Source organism: Pan troglodytes, chromosome 11 (assembly GCF_028858775.2).
Source record: "Pan troglodytes isolate AG18354 chromosome 11, NHGRI_mPanTro3-v2.0_pri, whole genome shotgun sequence".
Taxonomy (NCBI): Eukaryota; Metazoa; Chordata; class Mammalia; order Primates; family Hominidae; genus Pan; species Pan troglodytes.
Window position 1 is genome coordinate 31,159,840 of NC_072409.2, and position 18,458 is coordinate 31,178,297.

At 42.5% G+C, this 18,458-nt stretch overlaps 1 protein-coding gene across 4 annotated transcripts in view; it reads right to left on the reverse strand.

Moving 5' to 3' along the window:
- The window catches only part of RAD23B (RAD23 homolog B, nucleotide excision repair protein), a 47,743-nt gene extending 32,876 nt beyond the window's left edge, over window positions 1–14,867 (reverse strand). Inside the window, exon 1 of one of the 4 annotated variants that reach the window (XM_016960396.3) lies at window positions 14,219–14,867. In XM_016960396.3, coding sequence (XP_016815885.1) covers window positions 14,219–14,284 — 66 coding nt within the window. In that variant the 5' untranslated portion in view covers window positions 14,285–14,867. 4 annotated transcript variants of the gene reach the window in all.
- Window positions 14,868–18,458: the final 3,591 nt, after the last annotated feature.

Consider the following 18,458-nt stretch of genomic DNA (forward strand, 5'->3'; position numbering starts at 1 on the left):
AAATGAGGGAGGACAAAAGGAAAAAAAAGCCCCATAAATTAAGAAAAGCTGGACCAAAAAAAAAAAAAAAGGCCCTTTAGTAATTTACTACTAAATAACTTTTGCTTCAAAGAAATCAAAATTGATTAAAAAATATTAAGGCTGGGCACAGTGGTTCACGCCTGTAATCCCATACTTTGGGAGGCCAAGGCAGACGGATCACCTAAGGTTGGATTCGAGACCAGCCTGGCCAACATGGTGAAACCCCATCTCTACTAAAAATACAAAAATACAAAAATTAGCCGGGCATGGTGGCTGGCACCTGTAATCCCAGCTACTTCGGAGGCTGAGGCAGGAGAACTGCTTGAATCCCAGGAGGCAGAGGTTGCAGTGAGCCAAGATCATACCATTGCACTCCAGCCTGGATGACAAGAGCAAGATTCTGTCTCAAAAACAAAACAAAACAAAACAAACACAGAATATTAAGAACATAACAATGGGAGCTCCACACAAGATACCTATATGATTTGGCTAAAGAAGTAATTGTAGACTAAACACTAAAAATGTTTATTCAATAAAGAAGAAAAATTAACAGGCTAAACATGCAACTCAAACAGAAAAAAAGGACAAATAAAAATTAAAAAAAAAAAAAGAAATTAAGAGGCCAGGCGCAGTGGCTCATGCCTGTAATCCCAGCACTTTGGGAGGCCAAGGCGGGCAGATCACAAGGTTAAGAGATCAAGATCATCCTGGCCAACATGGTGAAACCCCGTCTCTACTAAAATAAAAAAATTAGCCGGGCATGGTGGTGCACACTTGTAGTCCCAGCTACTCGGGAGGCTGAGGCAGGGGAACCAATTGAACCAGGGAGCTGGAGGTTGCAGTGAGCCGAAATTGTGCCACTGCACTCCAGCCTGGCGACAGAGCAATACTGCATCTCAAAAAAAAAAAAAAAGCAATTAAAAAAGAGAAAAGGCAGCTGGGTGCCATGGCTCAAGCCTGTAATCCCAACACCCTGGAAGGCCGAAGTGGGCGGATCATTTGAGGCCAGGAGCTCAAGGCCAGCCTGGTCAACATGGCAAAACTCCGTCTCTACTAAAAATACAAAAATTAACTGGGCATGGTGGCGCACGCCTGTAATCCCAGCTACTCAGGAGGCTGAGGCTGCAGTGAGTCAAGATCATGCCACTGCACTCTAGCCTGGGTGACAGAATGAGACTGTCTCAAGAGAAAGAAAAAAAAAAAGAGAGAGAGACAAGGCACAAAACTGTTTTTGCACTAATAAAAAAATTGGACAAATGATTGGGCAGGCAATTCACAATTACACAGTCACAGCACAGAAAAGCTCAACCTCATTAGTAACCAAAGACATAAATTTTGATGCCTCATGTTATTAATCCAATAGACTGTCACACTGGAAAGATTGTTTTGAATAATTCTTGGCATTGAAAGTGAAGAAATACATTCTCAGAATAAGAATTAAAGTATCAAATGATCAAAATTTTTGAGGGCAACATGCCAAGATGCTTCAACATTTTTAAGGTGGTGGGGGAAGGCACGGGGATTTGACCCAACAGTATCACTTCAAAGAAAATAACTGAACCAGACTTTGGAACCAGGTGCACTGACCTGTCTAAAATTCTGGCATTGTTCCTTACCTTGAACAAAACAGTGATCTTTACTTACAATCCAATCTATACTTACAGAACACAGGCTGAATTTTGTCATCTAAAAACCACTCCATGTTTAAAATTATAAGTGACCAATCTCCTGTTCCTACCAGCTCTTAGTTAACTGTTCACTATACTTGCTCTTGAATCTCCTTAAGACTTGGTCCCTAGAGTCTCTACTTTCATTTCAATCTTCACTATCATTGCTCCTATCACCTTCTTTCTAATATCAAAAACTTCCTTGTCTTTCTGCTGCTCCTAACACACAAAATTCTGTATTTGGACCAACACCATTTATTTGTCAGTACTCAACCTCTAAAATTTACTCCAACCACTCTGTGGTGTCTCATTGTCCTAACCTTGCTTAGCTAACAAATCTCAACTTTTACCTAAGAGACTGCCTATCTACATTTATACCGTTTTCTAAATGCTAGTGGAGAAAAGGATACACTAAATCTTCTGTTCCCCCTAGTTAGCCCTCTTCTCCATCCTCCAAAAGAATATCTCAAATCTGCATTCTACTCTAAATCTGATTCACAGCATCCTCTCGTACTCTCCGCAGCTGACCACTTTCTACCTTATTAAAAACAGAAGACAGAGGAACTTATTTTCAACTTTGTCTAACTTTGTTGCATCCAGACCCATCTACATCTCCTTCTCACCTATTAAATGAAAAAAGTATCCCTTTCTTTCAAACCTAATTATTTCCACCTGTCCTCTGGTTCGCCTCCAAGTATTTTTCAGTATCTTACTAAATTCATTATATTTCCTATCTCCCCCAGCTTTTTCAGCCTCTCTCTCACTCAGTTCACTTTCATTCACACTTAGACCTAATACTTCATCATTTTAAAAACAAACACTTATCACGTCTCCTCCTAGACTCTCTCCCCCCACAATCTAATTCTTCAAAAACTTAAATACACACCACTGTCCTCACTTATTCATAATCCCAAACCAACTACTCAAAAGAGAGCAATACTGTGCTGATAAACAAAAACATTAAATTTATTCTCATTCTGCTGCTTATTTTCTCTGGTAGTCCCCCCCAACCCACCGCTGGCCATTCCATTAACACTGCTCTTTACCAACATCACTGAATTCTGCAACACCATAATGATACGACACTTCTTAATCCTCTCCTATCTTCCTCTTGTCACGTGTGACAGTACTGACCTGTCCCTCCTTTACATACTGCCATCCCTTGGCTTCCAGGATGCCACACTTTTGGTTTTCCTATCTCTCCATTCACTGCTTCACGAAATCCTCCTCCCTGGCCAGCCCTTTAAGTGCTACTTAGACTTCCAGGATAATCCATCGTGTCTACTCCTAGTTTCAATAACCATGCAGATGTCATCTGTATTTCTAGCCCAGCTCTCTCTCTCTGACCTTCATTTATGCACACTTAACTCTCTACTGAACACCTTCACAGGATGTCCTAGAGGCATTTAAACCATAATGTATCTGTAGAAGAACTGTGTCTAAATTACTTTGTTTAAATCATCCCTAATCCAACCTAATTGAGCATACTTCAAAACAGATTAGCAAGAAAGACTGCCTTCTTTCTGGATGCTTCAAAGGAAGAGGTATGAACTCAGCACAAGGTTTCTCTTGGAAAGGATATGGCCCACCAACAGATGCAATTATGACTCCTTTAACTGCGCTGAGCCCCACACCAACGCTCCCATTCCAGTAAGCCATCTCAACAGAGTGAATATAAACCTGAGCACCACAGTCCCAGTACATAACCAAGGCTAGAACTTTCATTGTGCTGCATTTCCCACTACATAAATAATGGTGGTTTATCATCAGTTCCACTAGAGACAAAGACATGGTTAACATTCAAGAAATCAAACATTTTTTCTAGCTACTTAATTCTCTCTTAAAAAATCGTGCATTTAAAAATAAAAACGTACTCAACATGATATTAAACATGATGGGCATGGTTTTTCTTTTTTCCTCCAAAGGAAGACAATCATAATAGTGTATTTAAAAGTGCCGCCACAAAGCTAAACTTACCATCTAATTATTCCCTAATGTGAGCACTACCGTGCATCTCTGTGGCACTGGCACTATTCTAGTTCAGGCCAACAACCATTAAAAGTAGTCATTTCCCCTGTTATCCCAATAGTTTGAGGTCAGCCTGGTCAACATAGTGAGCCACCACCTCCAAAAAAATTTTTTTAATTAGACGGGTGCTGTGGTGCCCGCTTGTAGTCCCAGTTACCTCAGGAGGCTGACGTGAAAGGATTGACTGAGCCCAGGAGTTCAAGGTTGGAGTGAGCTATAATCTTGTCAGTGTACTCCAGCCTGAGCAACAGAGCAAGACTCTGTCTCTTTAAAAAAGCAGTCATTTTCATTCGACAAATTTAGGTCATGCATGAGACATCAAAACAGTATCTTGTAAATCATATTCCTATGATAGTATAATGAGCTGCCATGTCAATCTTCTTACACAGCACTTTGCATAAGATTTCTAGGCTACTGCTTGTTAATTAGGTCAGCAATTGCATATTCCATATAACAGCGTGCTCACTGTTACAGTATTATTTTTCCTTCTTACTTTTGTAACTATGTTGTTCCTTATTACTGTTGTAACTATATACAGTATAAATAATTGTGTAAAGTTTTAATGGGTAGCCCTGAAATATAACATCTGAATAAAAGCTAATGCAGGCTATGTACTTGCCATATGCCAGGCAGTGTACTAAGAGCCTCACAATAATTAACTCTTTTAATCTGTACTACATCTCTATGAGGTTGTAGTAGCCAACACCCAAGATGGCCCCCAATGACTCCCATCTCTTGGTATTCAAGCCTTTGGTACATACCCTTCACATACTAAATTATGGCTAGTCCACAAGAACAGTAAGATACTGCTGAAGTAAAAGTGTGACTTCTGAGGCTGGTTTATACATAAAAGCCATCATTTCTATTTTGCTCTCTTGGATCACTAACACTGGGAGAAGCCAGCCACAATGTCATGAGGACACTCAGGCATCCTGGGGAGAGGCCCATATGGGGGGGATCTGAGGCCTCCAGTCAATAACCATCACCAAGTTGTTAGCCATGTGAGGAAGTCACTTTCAGTGGGAACCCTCCAGCCAGTCAAGCCTTTAATGCATAGAATGAAGTCCTTAAATGCAACTTCCTGAGACTCTTAAGAACCACAGAGCTAAAATATCCCTGAATTTCTGACTCACAGAAATTATGAAATAGTAAGTGTTTACTGTTTTAATTAAGTTTTGGGGTAATTTGTTATGCAGTAATAGGTTAACTAGTACACAGGTAGATACTATTATCCTCTTTTTCTAATGGGGACACTAAGGCAGATGAAATAAAAAGGTTAAACATATAGGCTCTAGAGGCAGAGTCTCTAAATTTGAATCCTGGCTACTCATATGGGAGATGGTATTTGTAAATAACAAGTATTGTTAATGTTTATAAGTACTGACCAGGCTTTTTTTTTTTTTTTTTTTTTTTTTTGACGGAGTCTCGCTCTGTCACCAGGCTGGAGTGTAGTGGCACGATCTTGGCTCACTGCAACCTCCACCTCACGAGTTCAAGCGATTCTCCTGCCTCAGCCTCCCAAGTAGCTGGGACTACAGGTGCACGCCACCACACCCAGCTAATTTTTTGTATTTTTAGTAGAGACGGGGTTTCATCACATTGGCCAGGAGGGTCTCGAACTCCTGACCTCGTGATCCGCCCACCTCAGCCTCCCAAAGTGCTGGGATTACAGGCGTAAGCCACAGCGCTCAGCCTGACCAGGCATTTTTAAAGGCAATCTGCCACACTTTGACCAAATAATTTCGCATCTAGAAATCAATGCTAGAGGTGCTCATGTAACTACTTCAAAGACAAAGGTGCAAAGTATGTGCACTACATTGCTTTTTGCAATACTAAAAACTGAAAACAACCCTAAACATCCACAAAGGAGAAATGGTAAAATAAATTAATGTACATACATTCATTTGAACACTATGCAATATAAATGAATATTTATAACTATGTTTGAGGAAAAAAAGCTAGTTGCTAATTAATTTTTTTAAACAAATAGTGTAGTTGTGTTCATGTATTACGTGTAAATATATTTTTTAAAATGACTAGAGGGATATACAGAGTCTACAGTGGTTCCTTAGACCGATGGCAAAAGCCATTCTCATTTTACTATACTTTATTTACTATAACGAGCCTGAATTATTTGAGTAATTTAGGGAAAACTGGACTTTCAAAGAGAAAAAGAGATTTCATTTAAAAGAAAAAGGTCTAAGGCAGTTCTAATACTGCACGGCCTAATTAAAAAATAATAGCAGCAATTAAATTTTGGCAATCAACAATTAGCAAAATAAAGGAGATTCCCAAAGCCAAATGTTTACTAAAGGATTTCTTATGTTTACACTACAGGTAATGCTTTTTCTTTTTTGGTTCTTTGGTTCTTCTCCTTCCACCTGAGAAACTGGTACAGGCACCAGAGTATTTCCTGGGGAATTTCTGTCCCAAGGTAGGTTCCTGATATTTCTACAAATACAAATTTGATTTTAAAAATGTCAGCTGACTTCAGTACAAATAGGAAAAATCTCCTCACTGGACCCAAGGAATAAAATAATTTAGTACAGGAGATTTTTACAATTGAAACAATAACTGATAGCATAACATTAATTATGTGAGAAGAGGCAGGCACTATAACAAAGGCAATCCTCAAATTGGGGTTATGATCCAAAAGGCTATTATTTTAAATATATGATTTGAAATCCAAAACCCATTTGTCCCACAGAAATTAAGCCAACCAATTCATGCCAATTTAATCTATTATAAAATATATTCCTAACAGTATGATTTCAACAAGACCAAAAGAAACACAGGAATTTGAAAACTGAGTAAGCAGAATTCCCAAGATACCTGTAAGTTTCTATATAGGCAAAGAATGGATCTCTCCAGTGCACTAGCAAAAACAAGGTGCCTACCTAATTCAACCAGAAGTGTGTGGGGAATAATTGGTGAGAACAACTTTATCTACCTGTTTAAGCCTCTAGAATCTGTTCATGTATTGTCAGTCATTTGTAGCTGGTCTACCTCCTCGAAATAAGTTTATATAATGTTTACAAGTTTTATAAAGCTCATTCAGTTGTAAAATTAGCTTTCGTGACACTATAAAAAACATTTATTTATCTAAACTTATAGGGAACAGATGGTGTAGTGTCCTTCGTACGATTCACTGTGCCACAGTAGGGTTAAATTTAGCAAATTTCTTTCAGAAATTAACTGGAATCCTATACAGCATCTATCGCGGCAGGACCTTGTTCATTGATTTTACACACTGTTCAAAATTGCTGATTATGTCAATCTAAGAAAATGAGAATATCTCATTCATACAAACCTTTTAAAGAAAGAATAGTGAAATGATTGAAATAAAAACTGATGAAAGCAGGATTTGTTTAAAAACTGCAAAATTTATTTCTAATTTCACAATTCACTAAATATTTCCATGCCCATGATCTCACCTGATTTTCACAACTGTTAGGAAAGCAGTTCAATTATTATTACTCCCATTTTAATAAAGAGGAGAAAGACTTTTTTAAAAGTATTGTGCTTAAGGACAAAGCACAAGTACAAAGTTGTGAGGACTCCCTTTTAGGAACAGTATGGTGGATCTGAAAAGAGCAAGATGTGGAAAAAAGTGAACAGAATTAAGAGATACTCCTGAATTTTCTTGAGAAGCAGGGAATTAGGGCAGCAGCTAAAGAGGGATGTGGACACAAGGGAGTGTATCATTAAGATGGGGAAAAAATGTTTGTATACCCTAGAAATGGGAAAAATCAGTGATGAAGAGAAAAGAAGATCTGATGGAGTGATGTCCTTCACACATGACAGGGGATGAGGTATAGTGGAAAAGTGGAAGGACCTGCCTTAGATAGCACCGCCCACAATTCAGAACTATCTACAGTAAGAAGAGGCTAGCAGGTAGGTAGCTACGGTAGGACCTTATAGACATTCTGTCTCGATTATTTCCAAATTCTCAATCAAAGAAAGACTAGGGTCATCAAGTGAAAATCAGCAGGGTAGATGATATGAAAGCATCCTGTGGCAGCGGAAGAGTGACTGGACTAGTAAACTGTAAGACTGTCAGGTGCCGCATACTAAGGACCCAATTAAGGTTCCTTAGTGTGCCTTAATGTTCCTTAGTGCTCATGAACTTAAGTTCCTTAATGTTCATAAATTTAAGCAAGACAAGTCAATGTGGCTACAAGGTGCATCTCTGGCCGCTCAGGTGCAAGTATAAACACTGAGTTGAATTTAATCACATTTGAGGCTTTCTAAGCAAGAACAATGGAGGGAGAGTGGTACCACATTGCCAAGCACTGTTAATATTATTTCAAAACCCATATACCAATAAGTTAGTACTTTCATACTAGTATTCTCATTTTACAGCAGAGGACCAAAAGGCACATACTGAGTAACTTGCCTGAGGTGACACAGCAAGTGGTACAGCCAACTGTACCTCTCAAAACATATCCTAATTCCATCTACTTCTCTACATCTCCTCTCCTACTGCCCTGGTTCAAGCTGCAATTACTTAAAACTACTGCACAAGCCCCCTAACTGATGTCTCTGCTTTTCACTCTTGCCCACCCCACAGCATCAAAGTAACCTTTAAAAATCCTACAAGAAATATTTTTTGGCTAGGTGTGCTGGCTCATGCCTGTCATCCCAGCACTTTAGGAGGCTGAGGCAGGAGGATCACTTGAGGCCAGAAGTTGGAGACCAGCCTGGATAAAACATCAAGACCCCATCCCTACAAAAAAAACACTAAAATTAGCTGGGCGTGGTGGCACGCCCCCGTAGTCCCAGCTACTGGGGAGGCTTAGGGTGGAGGATCACTTGAGCCCAGGAGTTTGGGGCTGCAGTGAGCTATGATCATGCCACTGTACTCTATCCTGGGTGACAGAGCAAGACCTTGTTGAAAAAGGAAGGGAAGGAAGGGAGGGAAAGGAGTGGGGAAGGAAGGGAGGAAAGGAGGGAAGGAGAGGAAAGGAGAGGGAAGGGAGGAAGGGAGGGAGGGAGGAAGGGAGGAAGGGAGGGAGGGAGGGAAGAAGGGAAGAAGGGAGGAAGGGAGGGAGGAAGGGAGGGAGGGAGGGAGGAAGGGAGGAAGGGAGGAAGGGAGGGAGGAAGGGAGGGAGGAAGGGAGGGAGGAAGGGAGGGAGGAAGGGAGGGAGGAAGGGAAGGAGGAAGGGAGGGAGGAAGGGAGGGAAAAAGAAAAAGAGAGACAGAGACAAAGAAACAAAGATTTCTGTCCTGCTTGTAAATGTTTCCAAGTTTACCCTGAAAACCCCTAGCCTAACTCACTTGCCTAACTCACTCTCTTATCTCTTACCCAACTCACCCTTATCTCTTACCCATCACCTTAGCAATGCAGGCTTTTTTTCAGTACCCAAAACACATTCTTAAAGGTCTTTGCTCTAGCAGTTCCCTATAGAAAACATTCTCTTCATTCTCGAGTGCTCATTTTTACTCAGCTCTCAGCTTAAATGTCACCTTATTCAGAAAGGCCTTCAGTGACTAGTAAATTTAAAAGTAGCCACCCAGATCTCCTGAGCTCAGGAGTTCAAGACCACCCAGGGCAACGTGATGAAACCCTGTCTCTACTAAAAATACAAAAAAATTAACCAGGTGTGGTGGGGCACACCTCTAGTCCCAGCTACTTGGGAGGCTGAGGCAGGAGAATCGCTTGAGCCCCAGAGGCGAAGGCTGCAGTGAGCCAAGATGGCGCCACTGCACTCCAGCTTGGGCTACAGAGTAAGACTCCGTCTCAGAAACAAAACAAAACAACAACAAAAATGTAGCCACCCAGTGAAGTATTATCAAATACTTTATCCTATTTCAACTTTCTGCATAGCACTTACCATTACCTGGTTTTTAAATTTTATTGACAGTTTTATCCCACTAGAATGCACATACCATCACGGCAGGGCCTGACATCTAGTAAGTACACAGCAAATATTTATTAAATAAATAAATCAACATGCAAACACACTACGTTGGGGGATCACTGCTTTGCCAGTTCACCAAAAGAATATATTCAGTTCATTCAAAGATCTTTACTAAATGCCTACTGTGTGCACGGCATCAAAACAGCAAAAGTCTGGCAAAAATGTACCAGATTTCTCAGTTTCTTCCTGTATCTTGTTCTACCAATATGCCAAGAACTCTTAATTTCACCTCTGTGATATAGTATTTTTAATACATTTACTACTCATTGCCTTAATCTAGGAAGCTTCTATAATATGAAATTGTATCTAGCATGACTATATTGAAAATACAATAAACCACCACAGGAATACTTCACTAATAAATGATGGCTAGTAAATACTGTATAATACAGAGCAAGTACTAAAGCAATATACACACACAGTTGTTTTTTTTTTTTTTTTTTTTTTTTTTTGAGATGGAGTTTCGCTCTTGTTACCCAGGCTGGAGTGCAACGGTGCGATCTCAGCTCACTGCAAGCTCCTCCTCCCAGGTTCAAGCGACTCTCCTGCCTCAGCCTCCTAAGTGGCTGGGATTACAGGCATGCACCACCATGCCCAGCTAATTTTCTATTTTTAGTAGAGACCAGGTTTCAACATGTTGGTCAGGCTGGTCTGGAACTCCTGACCTCAGGTGATCCACCCGCCTCGGCTTCCCAAGGTGCTGAGTAAAGCAGTATTTTATAACAATCACATTATAGAGATAAACCACGAAATTAGGTAATTCTTCATAGCACACTAATATGCTATTTATAGATATTAAAACTGATGTCTTTGCAATTCTCTTAGCAAAAACATCCAATGTATATGTAGAATTTTAATGTCACTTACATACTAATCCAATCACATTTCAGCTTTTGCATTTAAAGTCTCATCTCAAATTTACTGAGTTTTGTTTTTAGTTGTTCAAGGCAAACAGTGTCAAGAGTTAGACTGCAGGATTAATTTGTATATCACATACTTTTTCTTGTCACCATTTCAGTGATGCAATAAAATACTGCACTGTATTTTTTTTATCTCAAAAGGTTTATTCCTAAATCTACCTTTCTTAATGGCTTTAAGCAACAGTAATATAAAACACTAATTGACTATAAAACTAAGCTTAAAAACTGTATTCCATTTCCCTCTAAATGTCCATCACACCATTAAACTTCAGAATTTTTTTTTTTTTTTTTTTGAGACAGAGTCTCGCTTTGTCGCCCAGGCTGGAGTGCAATGGAGTGATCTCAGCTCACTGCAACCTCTGCCTCCTGGGTTCAAGCGATTCTCCTGCCTCAGCCTCCCAAGTAGCTGGGACTACAGGTGCGTGCCACCACGTCCGTCTAATTTTTTGTATTTTTTTTTAGTAGAGACGGGGTTTCACCGTGTTAGCCAGGATGGTCTCGATCTCCTGACCTTGTGATCCGCCCACCTCGGCCTCCCAAAGTGCTGGGATTACAGGCATGAGCCACCACGCCCAGCCTAAACTTCAGAATTTTTAAGAATTTCAGAGAAGCAGTGCTCTATCACACATCTCAAAATGCTTTAATATGTAGGCTACTTAAAAGTCTCCCACAATTTTTACAGTAAAAAAAAAAAAAAGCACATAATGAAGAAAATCTCCTAGCAATGGTCTCCCTACCCCACACATACCACCTTCTCATTTTGTTTCTATATTGTTTGAATATTTTATAAGAAGGCTTGCATTACAATTGTAAAAACAAAAAGATCTTTGCAAAGATTAACACTAAAGGCAGTGGTCATGTAATGTATCACAGTAATAGTCAAGTAAATGGTACAAAATGCCTAATAAGTCTAAGAAAGTTTTGTTAAAACTAGGGCAAATAAAAACACCTTAAAACAAATTATCTTGCTTTTTCCATTTTGTATATCCCCCTACTCTATAGCCAATGAGCTTTGACTAAGTCAATAAGGCTCCCAGAAGCCCCAGACCACGTTCTACAGGTCCCTGTACTCCTCCAGTCCTGCCAGCAAAGCTCACTAAACATTTACTTGTTCAACAAATGAATCATTCCCATGATTCCACTTATCGCACAGTCCTTTCTTCCATTTTTGCTCATGCTCATCTCAAGCTCACAAGAGTTGCTATACTGGCTACGTAAGTTACTTAATTTCCTTGGTTCCTTCTAGGTAAAAATTAAACAAGGACAAATCTGTGACCAGACCAAAAACAGGTCTCAATAAGATCCTATCTTATTTTAGATCTATTTCTAATATCCTTGGTTACCTCGTTCTCACAACAACTTAGAAACAGGACACTTAGCGTTGCCCTAGAAAACATAATTTTCATTGTTTATTTTCTTGCTGGAATTCTAAGGTGTCGTATCAAAAACACATACTAATTAAAACCCACTACAAACATAGAATTGAAACAGCTGTCATGAAAAATATTTCCAAAGTCATTAAAATAAAAACTGACAAGTCACTAAATGCAAACGTTCCATATATCCCAGAGGAAATGCTTTAATTTCTTGCCCCAGACTAACAGTATTAGTTTTTTTATACTAACAGCAACAAAATTATATTTATATAAATAGCAGCGAAAGCCGTAGAAACCGCTCCCTAACAATGGGCTTTTCAAAAATATACTTCCAGAAGTATAACATATTACTTTTCCTTGGAAATAAACTGGAAAACAGCAAAAATAGTTAAGAATTCACACAAACACAGGTACAGCATTGACTCTCAGTTAACAGTATGCGTAAAGTGCCTAAAACGCTAAACAAATCTTACAGAACATAAATACTTCAGTGGAGCTGTTGAAAGAGTCACTGCATAACTTCAATACACTCACACGTATTTACCAAAAAGCCACAATATTTCTTTAGCTTTCAATAATTCTGAAATTAACTGAGTATTATAAGCCGATTAAGTTACTGGGGCACCAACATTTGTTACCACAAAGAACCAAAGTCAAATAGGCATTTTACGTAGTTTGTCTGAAATCATCAAACAAACTCCATTTTAACTTTCACCCTTCAACTTATTAATGCACATTAAGCAGTAAAGAAATATTCAAGAGAAATTAGATTCTATTAGTACTGTCAGTCCACAGGGTGTTGTCAATTACTTCTGAGGACACTGAAAAGTTTCTCATGTATAACTGAGATCTCCTGTACTTTTAAGAAGTTAATCACACAGCATACACCTACGTATAAATATTCTGAAATCAAATAATTTTGCATTAAAATCCCAAAAAGGCTGTTTCTTAAAAAATTAAAGATGTACAAAACTTAACATTAAATAAGTAAAACGTAACACTGTATCTCCACTCAAAGGAATCCATTGTTTAAATAATCGATTCCATTTACTGACCACCAAGTAAATACATACCATTTAATCTTCACATCTCTGCAAGGCAGGTATTATCCCTATTATACAGAGGATGAAACTAAGCGTAATTTGCCCAAGGTCATAGCAAATAAGTTACAAAACCACAAATGGAACTCAGGTCTACTTAACACCAAAGCCCCTGATCTCCACCCAAAATAGAATCAACTACTTTTAAAAATAGAGTTGGGCAGAAAGCTGCTGGTTTAAACTTAGTATTATGACAATCTTGGCGGTGTATTTCCGAACATAAGCAGTAAATTTACACTCACAGCGTTTTTAGATTCTTGGCATAAAGTTGTACTGACCTCAACAGTGTCTCTTTATGCAGTCACAAATACAGAAAAATGTATAATGTGGACTTCTGAAATGTTTAAGGCTTTAACTGCAGAAAGGATTCAAAGTTGTTGTTTTTTGTTTTCTTTTTTCCCCCTTGAACTGCTACTGTTTGGGGCATCGGGGGAGGGTGGCTGCAGCGTTCCAACTCCTACAATTCCAAGATTTCTAACACAGAAAACCCGTTAAATCTGAAGTTTAGTTTGAGCCTGGATGGCTGTGAAGAGCTCTAACAGCTAAAACCATCACCAAAGAGGCCTCAAAGTGCAATCTACGCAAGGGTGTGGGTTTGGTGGCGGGAGGAAGGCAGCAGAACGATTCATTTGCAAATAAAAGGGTTAACAATTCTGAGGAGAAAGGGGCAAATTCATTTTCACCACCACTCACCTCTCGGCGGCAAACGGAACCTGATACTTTTTTTTTTCTTAAGGCTCATCTTCTCGGGTTACCAACTCTGGGAACTAAGCGGCTAACCAGGTCCACACAGGGGTAGTGGCGACGCCTACGTCTCCCTCCCCCACCTGTGCACCCATACCAGAAAGCCAGGCTCTACGGCCGAGACGGCCTGGACCTTCCCATCCCCCTCCGGCCCCGCTAGCACGAGCTCCTAGGCCCAGGCCCGCGGGCGTGCGCTCCACGCCATCTGCCACCAGGCCTTCGGCGTCCGGCCACTGCTTCCCCATTCTCCTGCCACAAAGCCCACGGCCAAGACAGGAGGATCGGCTCCGCTGTACGCCGCCAGGGCCGGCACCAGGACCCAGGGCCCTCATCGCGCCCTCCGGGGCTTCCCCCGCTGGAGCGCGCCGCCCGGCCCCACGAGCTCCTGGCGCTCCCCGCGGCCCGCACGCGGCTGCCCCTGCCCCCGGCCCGCGCGCATACCGTCTCCTCGGGGTCAATGTCTATCTTGAAGGTCTGCTGCTGGAGGGTCTTCAGGGTGACCTGCATGGTGCCGCCGCGCAGCTCGGCTGCCGGGCCTGCGCCGGGTGCTGGCCGCTGGGCGGGGTCTGTGGCCTGGCGGGGCCCCGGGGTCGCCCGCGCTCCTCGCGCTCTGGGGAGGAAGGCGGTGGGGGTGGGGGCTTGTCACATTCGCCCAGCGGAGCGGCCTCTCCCCCAGCCCGTGCCCCGGACCGCGCCGCTGCCTCCGCGACTGCGGCCTTCCCCGCGAACTCGGGCCGCCGTGCTTCCTCACGCGCCGAGCGCCAGCCACGGAGTCTGCAGAAGGCGCGAGGGGGTCGGCGAGACAAGCAGGGAATCCGCTAGCTCACCACAGGATGGTGGCCGCCATCATCGTGACTCGCCGAGACGTGCCCCCTCCCCCACGCGAAAAACCTGGGGGGATGGGGCCGGGCGGGCGAAGCGCGCAGGCGTGGGGTGCGGCGACGCTTTGCGCCGGCGCGGCCGAGGACTCCGCCCCGGAATTGGGGGCGGGGCGGAAGGCGGCTCTGGAATGCCGGCGGCCTGGACCCGGATTACGCAGGCGCGTTCCGTGGGCGGCGAGGGCTCTTGGGGCTTCCTCCTAGGGACTATTGCTGGGGCGTTCTCTCCGCCCGCCGCGGCTCCGCCTCTGTCCAGACTCCGCCCGGCTGCCGAAGTTACGCAATGTGTAGCCCGGGAAGCGCTACGTGGAGACCCGGCAGAGTGGATGCGGAGCCCTGGAGCGGGGGAGTAATCGGGGCGGAGTTTAAGTGAAAGGATGGCGGTAACCACAGTCTGGGGGCCAGGACCCGCGGGGCGCTTGCTGCGGGGCTCAGCCCTGGGGGTGTCGACTGATTCTTTAATCCCGACAGCACAGACTCCTGAGCTGGACTGCCCGAGTTCAAATATTGTTTTTTCTCACTAGCCTAAACAGATGGACCGATTTAAAATGAAGGTCAAGTTCTGTCACACCTCGGGGTAGAACTGTCCAGTGTTTCCCCATCTAGCCTCGAGTTAAAGTCAGAGTTATTAGAACGGATGCATTAGCCCCTCGCCTTTCTCCGAGTCGCCTTACTCTCCCCACTGGTGGATTCTAGGTTGCCCCCGGCTCCCTTAACATCCTTGCTCAGATATTGCCTTCTTGGTGAGGTCTGTTCTGGCTGCCTTACTTAAAATCCCAACTTCCTATCTCTGTTGTCCTGCTCTGTTTTCTTGTATAGCGGGTATCCCTTTATAATTACCCTGTAATGTACGTATCTCTTGTTTATCATCTTTCTCCTTTTCCTGTGAACCCCAGACTGAAGCTGCACAGAGGCAAAGATTTTGCTGTGTTCACCCATGAACATGCCTGGCACATTGCAGGTGCACAGTAAATATTTGTGGAATGGGTGAATGTGCTTCTGGATCCTCAGCAGTAGAATGAGAATAATAATGTCACTCATTGATTATTGGAGGGGGAAGTTGAATATTGCATGTAAAATCATGATAAACAGTCTGTAAGCAGTTAGCTATTAGTAGAAAGTCCGTTTACAGATAGAAAACTGAAGTACAGAGATGTTGAGTAATGCACCTGGAATAACCCAGCCAGTAGTAAATGGCAAATCCACAATGTGACCTCAGACAGAATGACTCCAGAGTCTGTGTCCCAGGGTGTGCCACTATTCCCCTCTTTTTTGTTTTAAAGATTATTCTTATTTTTTTAAAGCGTCTGACTCTGTCATCCACGCTGGAGCGCTGTAGCACAAACACGGCTCACTGCAGCCTCAACCTCCTGAGCTCAAGAGATCCTTCCACCTCAGCCTCTTGAGTAGCTGGGACCACAGACACACACCACTGCTTCCCAGCTGATATTTTATTTTTTTTGTACAGATATGTTCTCCCTATGTTGCCAGGGCTGGTCTTGAACTCCTGGGCTCAAGTAATCCTCCTGCTTCGGAGTCCCAAAGTGCTGGGATTATATGTGAGCCATCACGCCCAGCTATTCTCCTCTGTTTTATACTGTGCCTGTGGCACATTTGATTTAGTTCAAGTATAAAACATAGTTCTAGTCAGGCCACTAGCTGTATGACCAATTACAAATTACTTCTCTGGGACAGCATCCTCACTAATAACAATGTCACTGCTTGGTTTTCAGTGGCTTCAAGGAGCTTGGGTTTAATGTTTTCAAGAAACTTTCCTTGACCAGCTTCTCCCTCCACTAACCTGATATTTCCCCTTTCACAACACATAACTCCCTTCATAGTAATTAAATATGCAATCTTCTGCCCTCTGTCTTCCTGTATCTACTCGTAGTCACCAGGTGGTTTCATCTTGGCCCTTGTTTTGAAATACCTCCAGCCTGGACCTTTCCCCTTAGCTATAGAGTTAGCCAATTGCCTAAGCAATATCTTCACCTGAATATGTAACAAGCCTCTGAAACTTAATGTGACCAAAGAGAACAATTGATTTCTCTCTAGACCTCCTTCCCCCCTGCAAACTGCTCCTCTCCCAGTTTTCCCCCATCTTAGTTTATGGCCTCACAGTCTACCCAGGTGCTCAGACCAAAAATCTGGTCTTCATCCCTGATAACTCTCTTCCCTCACTCACCCACTCCCAACCACCACATGCAATTCATTATCAAGCCCTGTCAACCTTATTCTCCAAAGTATATCCCCAAGTCAGCTTTTTTCACCGTTTCTACTTCTACAGCCCTAAGCTAATCCATCATTATCCTTCACCTGCGTCCCACCTGGTCTCTCTGCTTCCACCCTTTACCCCCAACAGCCTCCCCAGCAGCCAGAGTGGCCTTTTAAACCCATAAATCAGAGCATGTTGTATCTATGCTCAGTATCTAATTACATTTTAGAATAAAAGTCAAACTCTTTACGTGGCCTTGGAGAGCCCACATGATCTGACTCCTGCCAGTTTCTCTGACCTCATCTCTTTCCTTCTCTCACCCACTCATTCACTGTCATCCATTTCCCTTTCAACCCTCAAACAGGTTAAGCTGGTTCTAGCCTCAGGGCCTTTGCACTTGAGGTTCCTTCAGCTTGAAACTCTATCTTCCCAGATCTTTGAACGACTAACTCCTTTTCATCTTCAGGTTCCAATTCCAATTTTACTTTTTTAGAGAGGACTTCTCCAACCAATTTAATAATATATATTAAACATGTGTTAAGCCTTTTTTCTTTTTCTTTTTTTGAGATGGAGTATCGCTCTGCTGTCGCCCAGGCTGGAGTGCAGTGGCGCAATCTCGGCTCACTGCAACCTCTGCCTCCCGGGTTCAAGCGATTCTCCAGCCTCAGCCTCCCGAGTAGCTGGGATTACAGGTGCCCGCCACCACGCCTGGCTAATTTTGTATTTTTAGTAGAGATGGGGTTTCACCATATTGGCCAGGCTGGTCTGGAACTACTGACCTTGTGATCTGCCCGCCTTGGTCTCCCAAAGTGCTGGGATTATAGGCATGAGCGTCCTTGCCTGGCCTAAGCTAGGCAAGCCACTTACTTTTTAGGGAGAGACACTGACTCTCATATTCAGGACTGTTTTCACCTACAACAGTGCCTAGAACACAGCAGGTGCTCAATAGTGTATGCTGACTGACTCCTAACTCAGTTGTAAACTCCGTGAGACAGGGGCTGAGTCAGTCCTGTGCATCTTGTTATCTGAAGGAGCTAGCACAATGTGGATACTCTATACATGTTGTTTGAAAACATGGTAAGGTCATTTTAGTTATAATTTACAACTGTTGTAAGAAAATGTGAAAATATTTAAAAATATGCTGTACAGTTGTAATATTAAAAGTTTCCTGCTACAACTGTTATTGTCTGCAGAAAAAAAAGGAGAGAGATGCCTTTCCATATATTAGTGCATGCAAAAAAAAAAAAAGTTTTTTTTTGCTCGTGGCAAAAGGAAAAAAAAAGCCAATGTAGAAAGGGAGGGATTGATTGAAAATAAAAATCCTCCTCCCACCTCCCTAGAAGTAAGCATTGTTTTGAGTTCTTAGAAACTTTCTAGATATATAAAAGAATATATTTCTCCAGCTGGGTGTGGTGGCTCACACCTGTAATCCCAGCACTTTGGGAGGCCAAGATGGGTGAATCACGAGCTCAGGAGTTCGAGACCAGCCTGGGCAATATGGTGAAACCCCATCTCTACTAAAAATACAAAAGTTAGCTGGGCGTGGTGGCGCGTGCCTGTAGTCCCAGCTACTTGGGAGGCTGAGGCA